Genomic DNA, 13,429 nt, shown 5'->3' on the forward strand with positions numbered 1-13,429 from the left:
CTTATAAGTATTACGTTAATCCACTTCATCCTTCTGTTGTGAATGGTTAACTTATAAGTATTACGTAAATCCACTTCATCCTTCTGTTGTGAATGGTTAACTTATAAGTATTACGTTAATCCACTTCATCCTTCTGTTGTGAATGGTTAACTTATAAATATTACGTTAATCCACTTCATCCTTCTGTTGTGAATGGTTAACTTATAAATATTACGTTAATCCACTTCATACAATCTTGATAGTAACTGCTCTTCGGCAATCCTCGGTATAGTCCGCTTCTCTCCGATCAGGGTACGGAATCGGCCGAATTTAGACGAATGAGTTACTTCTATCTCATCGTTATCAGATTTACCCGCGGGACCCTCCGAGAAACTAAGTGATTACGTTACTTATATCCAGAAGACGTTATCAAATTAATCCGCGGGACCCTCCGAGAAACTAAGTGATTACGTTACTTACACCCAGAAGACGTTATCAAATTAACCCTCGGGAGCCTCCGAGAAACTAAGTGATTACGATACATATACATCCTTAAATCAAAAGAATGTTAAATTATCTAGTTACAGAATAATTCGGACATTATGATATCTCCGTGCTGGTAAGATTATTGTTTGTACATGTTAAATTATTTTCTTTTTTCTTTAGAATGGTTTTAATCAATGCTTAAAAACATGAAAATTACGAATACAAGTATTGAATAGGATAGGGTGCAAACTATGAGGTCCTTCATTTCGATATACTTTATTCTTTTATGCCATTTTTCTCTTTTGTTTATAATTTCGAACCCCAGAGTTTAATATTGAGAAAGTAAATGGGGAATGTGTCAAAGTGTCAACAACCCGACAACAACCGAGGCCCACCAATGGGCCTTCAATACAACAAGACACTCCCACAGCTGGAGGAGTCCTTCAGCTGGCCCCTTTTTTTCTCTATTTTATTTGCCCTTAATTCTATATCTATCGTCTGCAATTCTTTATTCTGATAACCCCACCCGAACCCACATGAAGAGGAATAGATATTTTTTTTCAATTACAGCTATTTTCCTAATGCATGCAGATAAAGACTTTAGTTAGCTTGCTTGCTTTGCTTGTATATTGTACAATTATATTTGGAAAATGTCTAATTGAATTAAAATAGTATATATATATAGGTTTAACTATGTCATATATATTGTTTGGAGATGGCAATCTTAATTACAAAGCTTGAATAAACAATTATGCAAACAAATAAAGCCTACCAAAATTTGACTCTACAAGCATTAGGAAATTAGCTGTAAAGTTGGCATTTTGTTTTCTTACCTGTATCTGTTTATTCTATGTTATGCTCTTAAATTGAGGTTTAAAATCCAGATTACATCTTGGATGTACACTTAAATCAAAGGCCGTATCAATTTATTTGTTTTGAGTCTAGTAAATCTTGTGAACCAGTAAAGAACAACACTCGCCCCCTACCCCCCCCCCCCCCCCATCTCTTACCCTAAGAAGGATAAGAAAAAAACCTACTAGTCAGGAGAAAAACACAAAGAAATAACACACCTAACCTATACCTTTTCGTATAAAACTATCATAAAATTCCCTGTCAATTTATTTGTTGTGATTTTAGTAAAAATGAACCAGTAGGAACAACAATTGCAAATATCACCCTCCCACAACCCGTTCCATCTCTAACCCTTTAAAGGATTAAAAAACTTACTAGTCAGGAGTAAAAATCACATAGAAATATCCCAACCGCCCCTACCCCTTTTCGTATAAAACTATCACAAAGTTCCCTGTCTATTTATTTGTTCTGAGTCTAGTAAAAAAATAAACCAGTAGGAACAACATATGCAAATATCACCCTCCCACAACCCATTCCATCTCTAACCCTTTCAAGGATTAAAACACTTACTAGTCAGGAGTAAAAATCACATAGAAATATCCCTACCGCCCCTACCACTTTTCGTATAAATCTATCACAAAGTTCCCTGTCTATTTATTTGTTCTGAGTCTAGTAAAAATAAACCAGTAGGAACAACACATGCAAATATCACCCTCCCACAACCCATTCCATCTCTAACCCTTTAAAGGATTAAAACACTTACTAGTCAGGAGTAAAAATCACATAGAAATATCCCAACCGCCCCTACCCCTTTTCGTATAAAACTATCACAAAGTTCCCTGTCTATTTATTTGTTCTTATTCTAGTAAATATAAACCATTAGGAACAACACATGCAAATATCACCCTCCCACAACCCATTCCATCTCTAACCCTTTAAAGGATTAAAACACTTACTAGTCAGAAGTAAAAATCACATAGAAATATCCCAACCGCCCGTACTCCTTTTCGTATAAAACTATCACAAAGTTCCCTGTCTATTTATTTATTCTGAGTCTAGTAAAAATAAACCAATAGGAACAACACATGCAAATATCACCCTCCCACAACCCAGTTCATCTCTAACCATCTAAAGGATTAAAACACTTTTTAGTCAGGAGTTAAAATCACATAGAAATATCCCAACCGCCACTACCCCTTTTTGTATAAATCTATGCAGTTTTAATATTAACATCAAACTTTTTCTTGAATTGATCGACCTGCTAACAACATAAAAGTAATGAATTCTAGGGCGAATCCAGCCATTTTGAACCCAGGATAAAGGAGAGTTGCAAGGGTCTAACTCCCGACCCCACCCCTCCCACACAAACACTATATCAGCCACATAATGTGTTTTTTCCGATTATAATGATAAAAAAGACAAACATAAATTTGATGATAATTGGTGTGAGTGTGGTCTCAGCTATGGTACATATACAGTGCATACAACGTGTTCATGGTATCTACAATTGCGAATAGAAATAAGGAAAGTGCCAAAGAGACAGCATGGATGGGAAATGTGCCAAAGAGACAACATGGGGAATGTGCCAAACAGACAACATGTGGAATGTGCCAAAGAAACAACATTGATGGGTAATATGCCAAACAGACAACATGGGGAATGTGCCAAAGAGACAACAACCCGACCAAAAAGCAGAACACAACCGAAGTCCACCAATGGGTATCAGATCTACGATGCAAGCTAAATTGAACGGATAAAGTACACAAAGGGCAGTATTTGGACCGCCTGTTTTGTCCCAAAACCATTTGCAGAAAACAAATGAACATAGCATCGGACAAGAATTTCATATATCTGTTCTTCAGTATTGCAGGTGTGTTTTCTGTACTACAGCAGAAACTAAGTTTTCACATTTTGTACCGTTTAATTTCGTTGTTTCATTCTTTTCAGCAAATTGAGTAGAGTAGTATCCAATTAAAGATTATTTTAAAATTGTTTGTTGCTAAACGTCCAGTCGCAAATATGTCTCGCATATTTATGTTGAACCATTTGAAAAATTGTATTTTAGAAGGTCTTTTTTGATAAAGATTGTTCATGTACGGTTTGACTCAAAAATTTGATCATAACTATGTGTGGTATATTTCAAGTCATTAAGCAAGTAAATTTACTTTATAATAGGACAGACATATTAACTAGTTGTGTTGCGGATTTTTCTTTTAATGAAAATAGCTAAATTATTTAAGAGGGATTTGTTTTACTGTTTTCTGATTTAATTGTATGAACTGCTTTTAATTCTGCTACGATTTACATGTACTACCAAGGCGTGAGTGAATGATGTCTTTCAAACGTTTAGGATATGCATTTTGAGACATGAATATAGAATTTCGTTTGGTCTAAAGTGTTAAACTAAACATATCATATGTTTTAATTCAACACTGAAACGAGGCGTTTATTTACTTTTTGCCAAGTACATTATATAATATTTCTAACTAAATGGACATATACTAGTGTTGAAGGACCGAAATTCATTGACTTTGACGCTTGACAAATATTATTTATCAATGTATTTTTTTCTGAATTTAACTGTACTTAAATCATGCATTTTATTTTAATTTGACAATACATCGATCATTGATCATAAGTGTTACCAGTAAAGAATTCCCTAATAATTTTATATTTTACAGTTATTTTTAATTTTCTGCATCTTTTTTATTTGTATGTCTCTACTCTATAAAACCCATGCAGACCATCATTTTTGATACTGATTTTCGGTAATAAAAAGGGTTAAAAATTTTAAAGTTTAAAACATGAGAATTGGTTCAACAGTCAAAGATCACCACAGTCTTCGAGACACAATCTTACAGCTGACCATATCAACTCAGATACATGTATGACCCCTCCTCTACCGACCTTCTAAATGCACATGTGGAGTGTTTTAAAGTTTGTTCAAATTCCCCCTTTTTCTTTTTTGATACATCATTGATACTGCTAAAGGAAGATACCAATTTTATTGGAGGCGCAATTCCTCTGAAACCATACTAAGTCAGAAATATTTGTAAATTGACGTATTAATGTGGCGATTTTTACTTCCAATGTCTTTTAAACAATATTTTTTTCCCACAGAACACGCTCCGTTTTCGATCCTTGTTTTAGATCGTTGGTTTTCCCGTTTGAATGGTTTAACACTAGTTATTTGGGGGCCCTTTATAGCTTGTTGTTAGGTGTGAGCCAAGGGTCTGTGTTGAAGGCCGTTCATTGACCTATAATAGTTTAATTTTTTAAATTGTTATATGGATGGAGAGTTGTTTCATTGGAACTCACGCCACATCTTCCGTATATTTTCTTATACATTTTCGCGCACGCTCAGTTGACGTCCTGCCCACTTTCTCTAAAAAACGCGTTTTAGCTCACCGGGGCCTATCTGAACTTATGCCATCACATGGCGTCCGTCGTCGTCTGTCGTCATAAACTATTAAATAAATCTTCTCCTCTGAAACTACTGAGCCAAACACCTTTTAACTTTAACTAAATGTCCTTCAGGGTATGTAGTGTAATACTTGTATCCGAAGTTTTGATCAATCGACAACTGTGGCCACCATGGCTAAAAATGGAACATAGGGATCAAATGCAGTTGTTGGTTTATATCTCAAAAACTAAAGCATTTAGAGCAAATCTGTTGTGTTTCTGCCACTAAACTAATAGTTCACAAGATAACAAAAAAGTTAATTAGACCATAAGTGTCAGTTGAACCCTTAATGAGTTTTTGCCCTTTAAAGACAATTTTACACAATTTCCTCATCAAGTATGCTAGCATTTAAAAATTCTTCCTTCTTTGAAACAACTGGTCCAATTACCTTCAAACGATAGCTAAATGCTCCTTAAAGTATCTTCTTTATAGATATCATCCTAAGTTTTGATACAATGACACACATGGCCGTCATGGCTAAAAATAGAACATAAGGGTCAAACGTAGTGTTTAGCTTATATGTGAGCCGTCATGACATTTGCAGGCTTATATATATATATGCCGTTATGGAGGTAGAAAGTCATTGTTAGACGCCGAACTATACATCCTATATAAGTTTTGAAAAAGTTTTAGTTTATCGTTTGAAGAGAAAAATATTTTAATCTACATTTTAAATTGATACAAAAAAAAATCAGCTCTATACCTATCATAAATGAAGTTTTAAATATATCCATAATAAATTTTCAAATGAAAACGTAATTTGACAAATTTTAAACATATTTCAACTTTTAAGTTTAAATTACATGTTCTAAAATAGAGGTACAAACAAAACAAAAATGCTCTGCTCTAAAGATTTTCTTTCATACATGAAGTCCGAAATATAATTATCCATAATAAATTAACCGTATCAAATGCATGTACATGAGAAAACCTCATAAACTGCACGCATCGCAAACTATGCTTAGAGACATGCCTAATAAATCTTAATTAAAAAAAAGGAATTCTTAAAGTTTACTTTGACAAATTTTAAACAAACTTTATTACAACAAGTGTAAATTACATGTGTTGTATTGTAGTAAATTTAAGTCTTTGATATTTTATTTAAATACTCTATTGAACATCATTAAGAGCCAAAAAATGCTAGTACTTGTGGCTTTAGGATCGGCAGCCATTAAGAAAGCTACATGTACTCTATGTAACAAACAATCTTTCGATATCGTTAAACATTTAATAATGGAGTGTCATATTCTATTAACAGAGAGAAATGTTATGTTTTATAAATTGTAGAACTTCCCATTCAAAAATCTGTGGACATTTTCAATTTAGACGACGATGACCTTCTTGAAGTACTACTAGGATCTGTTAATGATATAGTATACGATCTCGATCCTATAGATTGGTCTAGAATGATGTATTACATAGCAAAACATGTTTACCCCATGTTTAAGAAATTCAGACATGTATTATTTGAAAACAGATTTAATTTTGAATTTTGAATAGACTTTGATTGAAAAACATTGTGTGTTTGTTGTGTATACAAGAATATGTCATTATATGAATTGTGTGTTTATCTAAATATGTTTGTTTTTCATTGGGTATTTATCTCGAAATGTATGATATTTTGTTTATTGTGTAAATAATTATTAATTTCTTTTTGTATGCAAAATCTTCATATACATGGAGGAAATAAAGATTCATTCATTCATTCATTCATTCAATAACTTTGTGTTTTATAAATTAGTGCCTTCAATAAATAAAAGTCATCATTGAACAGTCTCATTTTCATACAGGTATTCGAAATAACTCGTTGCTTTTGCAACAAATATGTCATAATAACATGACTAGATCTTCAAGATAAGTATACAAAAAGCATTTTAGACAATGTACCCTCCTAAGACTTGAAGTGGCTAGTCACATATAGTTAACGGCGTTTTTCTCACAATGACTTTCTACCTCCATTAGCCTGAATATGTTGTGGCTGGTCACATATCTCAAAAACTAAAGCTTTAAGAGCAAATCTGGCTGGGTAAAATTGTTGAATTGGTCAAAATGTAACGGCCCTGAAATTATCAGACGAATCGATCAATCTATTGTTGGCTTGCTGCCACCGAATTGGTAGTTTTAACAAAATTCAGCATTTTTTTGTTATTATCTTGAATATTGTTATCAAATAGATGTAAACTGTAAACAGCAATAATGTTCAACATAGTAAGATCTACACAAAAGTTTATCTGACCACAATTGTCAATTGACCCCTTGAAGAGTTATTGCTCTTTAGAGAGAACTTTACACAATGTGTTCATCAAGCATGCTAACATTAAAAAACCTTCTCCTCTGAGATACAGGTGAGTGATTCAGCCTCGTGAAAGCCTCTTGTTTCACCACTTGTCAAAAATTGATAGGAAATTCAAATAAGATTTTTTTTTCAAATAGTCTTACGCTTAACTGAAATATGCAAAAGACTTCTTGGAAAGCTAAAAGTTGCAACAGCATATTTTTACATCCTATTTTCGTTAAAACAAGAGCATAATGGGTCTAAAAGATTAAACTCATATATTTATAGTACTAGAATAAGAACAATTTGTAAAAAAAAAATGAAAATTGCACCCTGCGGATTAAAGCTGAAGACTTTTCCATAGCAGTGACATCCATTTTCGCTGACACTTGTACAATTTCTTGGTTTAGGGGGCCAGCTAAAGCCCTCCTCCGGGTAAGAGGTTTCTGGCTGTGTTGAAGACCCATTAGTGGCCTTGGCAAGCGTTCTGATATTTTGTCGGTTTGATTTCTCTAGCAAACTATCCCCATTTCCATTCTCAATTTCATTTGATATATTATGCAGGTTATCGGCAATAACTTTCATCTTGCTGTTGGATTTAACGTGTACAAGACAGATAGCATTATTGATTATTGATGTCCAAAACTGTTTCCTACCTGGTGGAAGTCTAGCGGTAACCGAAGGAGATCAGGTGATACCAGTAATAAACAATATCCGGTCAGAATATAAAGCAGACCTTTCATTGGTGGTTTTATCACAAGACTGGCATTGCAGTGACCACATCTCATTTGCGTCTCAGCATAAAGGTGCCAGAAAAGTAATTCAGCTTTTGTATGATAAATCAGGTAACAATCATCAAATCTTAGTTTTAAAGAAGGAAACATGAATGATACTAAAAGGGACATTCAAACTCATAAGCCGAAAATAAACTCAGACCAACAGACAAACAATAAACAAATATGGCTATGTACGACATTGGGAATAATAGACACGCAGAAATTTCTGAATTGAATTATATAATATTTTAACAAAATATATTTGACAACATCTAAAAAAAAAAGTCCATGAACATTTCAGTAGAACACGTAAGATATTTGTCTTTCAAATGTTGTTAAGGTGGTACATACCACTACAGGGAGATAACTCTGTAAATATCAGCTGAACGTTTTAATCACATTCTATTGTTAATGAAATATTAAGCTTCTCAATAATCAAATCAGTGTTTGTTAAACTGCTATATGTTTAAGTGAATGAATAGTTAGTATCCTGAATGAAATGTGAGGTTGGATTTATTTAGTCAAAGGGTCAATGTAAATATTTTGTCAACATTTTTTGAAAATTATTTTCCAGCCAAATTTATTTTTGTAAGGTGTTGTTTTGTACCTCCTTAACACGAGATCACAATATGAACTCCCAATCCTTGATCTCAAGTTATTGAGTTCATCATTACTTTCTGATTGTGCTATTTTTTTAACTAGACTGTTGTTTGTATTTAAATTTTTATTTGATTTAGTTCTTATTCGTTGTTTTGTTTCCTCCAACTTGTGATATTAGATTACCATTTGAGTAATTTATATCTATTTTTATATTCAATTAGGTTCCTTATGTGATGAAAACAACAGTTGCACTGAAGTGGCATACAATCTGACACAGCACCTGTGGCCTGACCATTGCGTTATAAACACTCCATCAGCTAACTTTTCACACAACTTGGTTCATGAGCCATCCGACCTTGTTGTTAGAAAAGGATATAACTGCAAGGTAAGTACTTTAAAATAAGTTGCCCGTTGGTTTATCCTTACCAACTAACGTAATATCACGTTAAACTTTAATGGAACGAGAATATTTGAACAATCGGAATGTAGCATATCTGGAAAGTAAATGAAATCATGTTTAAAATCTCTAATAACTAGTTCTACATTACAGTATGCTTCAACATATATATGTTATGAACATCAGCTTAGGAGACATTCATAACTTTGTTTTACCTTATATGTTCATGTCTTTTAAGTTACTCGTTCTTATGGTAATTAAGACATGATCACAATAAAATACAGCAAGTGAAACAATAAATATTAAAAAGAAAGATAGAAAAAAAACCACTAAACACGAAACATTCTACACCTGATTTTCTTGTGTTACTTTAGGTAGATTCTTATTCTGCATTTTACGATAATGGCGGTTTCCGCCACACGGAATTGCACGATAAGCTCCAGGAAGCCGGAATAGACTCTTTAATTATAACAGGACTGGCACGTGATTACTGTGTTTACTATACAGCAATGGATGCTAAGAAATTAGGTATGTGTGATTTTCATTTCTGATTATTGTAACGTTAACATGAACCGGCCATAATTTCTTAAATGTTTTCAATACTGTTACAAATCAATACACGTTTTTAAAACTAGTGACATATTGATCTTTTCTTCATTCATCCTATGAGTATTTGTTAATCAAGTTTTTTTTTATGGAGGAGGGTCCAGATGACCTTACATGTGCAATTTACATATAAGTTAACCTAAGTATTTGGCACAACTTTTTGGAATGTTGGGTCCTCAATGGTCTTCGACTTTGTACTTGTTTGGTTATAAACCTATTTTGAGCATAGCGTCACAATTTCTTGTTTGTCTAATTTTTATCATACTAATTCAAATGTCCATGTTTTCTGTCATCTGCAGGATATGAAACATACGTTGTATTAGATGCGACAAGACCAGTTACCAAGGCAACAGGAGATTCCACGGTAGCAGATATGAAAATAAAAGGTGACAAAAATCGCTACCCCAGATTTGAAAAATGCTTAATGGGCTTAATAAACGCATATATTCTAGTAAAAAAAAGGGACGAAAGATACCAGAGGGACGGTCAAACTCCTAGATTTATGAAAAAAACTGACAACGCCATGTCAGAAAAATTAAACAGGCAAAGAGACAAATTATAGTAAATATGACACACCATAGAAACCTAAAGACTGCAATACGAACACCTTCAAAAACTGGGGGTGATCTCAGTAGCTCCGGAAGGGTGAGAACGGGTTCTACAATACCATTTGATATTCATTATCAAGAAACTCATCACAGTTACCAAGATTAAATTATTTTTTTTAGCGCCAGACGCGCGTTTTGTTTAGAAAAGACTTATCAATGAAGCTCGAATCCCAAAAAGTTAAAAATGCAAAATAAAATAATGAGTTTAAGAATTAAAAACAATTTAGGACCAAAAATTTCTAAAATTTTTGCCAAATAAGGTAAGGTAATCTGTTCGTATAGAGATCATCACAGAGCGTTGTTCTTTTTGTGGTTAAGCCAACAAGCAAATTGAACGAGTTAAGTCTATTTGTACGGTTAAGTGCTAGGCGGATTTTTTTCGGAATCGATTTATTTTTTCCTGCCGTATCATTACTGTATATTTGTTGAATGTAATAACGGCTATTTATAAGAATTTTGGCGAAAACGACTCACTAACAAACACAAGAGAGTCCGAAATGACTTTATTTGAACAGCTAGTTTGAATGAATTAATACAGATAAAGGAAAACAGAAAATACTAAACATATCAGACAGTGCAACGGATCACAAAATCCATCAACATCTCACTCTATTTTCTAGTCTTGATATTTTAGCACCTCGTTATTCTCCATTTTTTCGTCCATTATTCTCATTGCTGGTAACCCCTCCAGTCCCACTCATATAAACACATACTTGTGCATATCGTTTTCTTTAGGTCTGCAATGACGTTCTGACAACATCTCTTATTCTGACTCATATAAACACAAACTTGTGTATATCGTTTTCTTTAGGTCTGCAATGACGTTCTGACAACATCTCTTATTCTGACTCATATAAACACATACTTGTGTATATCGTTTTCTTTAGGTCTGCAATGACGTTCTGACAACATCTCTTATTCTGACTCATATAAACACAAACTTGTGTATATCGTTTTCTGTAGGTCTGCAATGACGTTCTGACAACATCCCTTATTCTAACTCATATAAACACAAACTTGTGTATATCGTTTTCTGTAGGTCTGCAATGACGTTCTGACAACATCCCTTATTCTAACTCATATAAACACAAACTTGTGTATATCGTTTTCTTTAGGTCTCCAATGACGTTCTTACAACATCCCTTATTCTAACTCATATAAACACAAACTTGTGTATATCGTTTTCTGTAGGTTTGCAATGACGTTCTGACAACATCCCTTATTCTAACTCATATACACACATACTTGTGTATCGTTTTCTTTAGGTCTGCAATGACGTTCTGACAACATCCCTTATTCTGACTCATATAAACACAAACTTGTGTATATCGTTTTCTTTAGGTCTGCAATGACGTTCTGACAACATCCCTTATTCTAACTCATATAAACACAAACTTGTGTATATCGTTTTCTGTAGGTCTGCAATGACGTTCTGACAACATCCCTTATTCTGACTCATATAAACACAAACTTGTGTATATTGTTTTCTTTAGGTCTGCAATGACGTTCTGACAACATCCCTTATTCCAACTCATATAAACACAAACTTGTGTATATCGTTTTCTGTAGGTCTGCAATGACGTTCTGACAACATCCCTTATTCTAACTCATATAAACACAAATTTGTGTATATCGTTTTCTGTAGGTCTGCAATGACGTTCTGACAACATCCCTGATTCTGACTCATATAAACACATACTTGTGTATATCGTTTTCTGTAGGTTTGCAATGACGTTCTGACAACATCCCTTATTCTAACTCATATACACACATACTTGTGCATCGTTTTCTTTAGGTCTGCAATGACGTTCTGACAACATCCCTTATTCTAACTCATATAAACACAAACTTGTGTATATCGTTTTCTTTAGGTCTGCAATGACGTTCTTACAACATCCCTTATTCTGACTCATATAAACACAAACTTGTGTATATCGTTTTCTTTAGGTCTGCAATGACGTTCTGACAACATCCCTTATTCTGACTCATATACACACAAACTTGTGTATATCGTTTTCTTTAGGTCTGCAATGACGTTCTGACAACATCCCTGATACCGATGACACACTTTTTACACATGGACCAACATTAAGTTTTTAAAACCACTAACTCTTTAATCAAGTTACCACACTATTTTACATGTCTTAAACACAGCACCTACAATTTGTAATGGCTTTGAAAATAGTTATCGACCACCATTAAGGAACGCCCATTTAAGGGGGTATGTTTTTTGATGAAGCAGATGACCAAAAAAAATTACTCAGAATGCAGTGTATACCTATACCTTATAGTGTTTAATTTTGTCTAAAGACTAAGCTTACCTTAAAGTTTTCTTGGGAAAAAACTTACCCCCTTGAAGTGTTATGGTTGCTCTTGTATCATAATGTTTGATCAAATTATTCAATTAAGTTGTATTGATGTTCAACATAGGATTGGTGTTTTATTGTTACTCTCTTTCTGACTGAATGCTTTGATTTTTTTTCACTACAATAACGTTGATGTATTCATTTATAATTTATTTTTCAGGTATTCAGATAATCGAATCACCAGATGTAGCTGGGGTAATTGTTCAGCTGACCAGTGATGCGAACTATTTACATTCAACGTTTATATTGATGATTTCTATAATTCTATGTTTCTTTAAGTGCTTGTAGTAAATTGTCAAATATAAAGCCTTACTAAATTTTTCTCGAACCAAAGTTCATCCTGGAAGGTGTCGTAACTACTTACTGGTAGGCAAAAGTATTGTTACACAATCTAAGTCGCACTAGGCCAAAGTTGAGTTATACGTCACAACTTGCCATAATGTGTTATACATAACACCAGGTAAACATGTGTTAATCGTCACACTATGCCAAAGTTGTGTTATACGTCACAACCTGCCATAATGTGGTATACGTCACTACAGGCACAACATGTGTTAATCGTCACACAAGTCCAACGTTCCGTTATACATGTACATCACTAACGTTGTTGAGTTATACTCTATACATTGTGTTGAATATAGTTATCAGAGGTACCCGTTTTATAATTTCTCGTTTAGATTGTTTTACATTGTCTTATCAGGGCCATTTATAGCTGACTATGCGGTATGGGCTTTGCTCATTGTTGTAGACCGTACGGTGACCTATAGTTGTCAATGTTTGTGTCATTTTGGTCTTTTGTGGATAGTTGTCTCATTGGCAATCATACCACATCTTCTTTTTTTATATTGATACGCAAGACGCGCTTTTCGTCTAAATAAGACTCAACAGTGATGCTCAGATCAAAATAATTATAAAGTCAAACGAACCTGACTGGTGACATCTCATTAGTCCGACAACCATTATTTCGACATCCCATTACTCCGACAGCCCAATATTCTGACAGCCCCTTACTCCGACAGCC

At 33.8% G+C, this 13,429-nt stretch overlaps 1 protein-coding gene across 1 annotated transcript; it reads left to right on the forward strand.

Annotated features, from left to right (window-relative positions):
- The first annotated feature begins 446 nt into the window (after positions 1 to 446).
- On the forward strand, positions 447 to 12,714 carry LOC143059733 (nicotinamidase-like). The gene is made up of 6 exons (XM_076233278.1): positions 447 to 598; positions 7,620 to 7,900; positions 8,653 to 8,816; positions 9,203 to 9,356; positions 9,734 to 9,820; positions 12,569 to 12,714. The coding sequence occupies exons 1-6, from the start codon at positions 582 to 584 to the stop codon at positions 12,694 to 12,696; spliced, it is 831 nt and encodes a 276-aa protein (XP_076089393.1). The 5' UTR covers positions 447 to 581; the 3' UTR covers positions 12,697 to 12,714.
- The last annotated feature ends 715 nt before the right edge of the window (positions 12,715 to 13,429 follow it).

The sequence above is a fragment of the Mytilus galloprovincialis genome, chromosome 14 (assembly GCF_965363235.1).
Source record: "Mytilus galloprovincialis chromosome 14, xbMytGall1.hap1.1, whole genome shotgun sequence".
NCBI classification, from domain to species: Eukaryota; Metazoa; Mollusca; class Bivalvia; order Mytilida; family Mytilidae; genus Mytilus; species Mytilus galloprovincialis.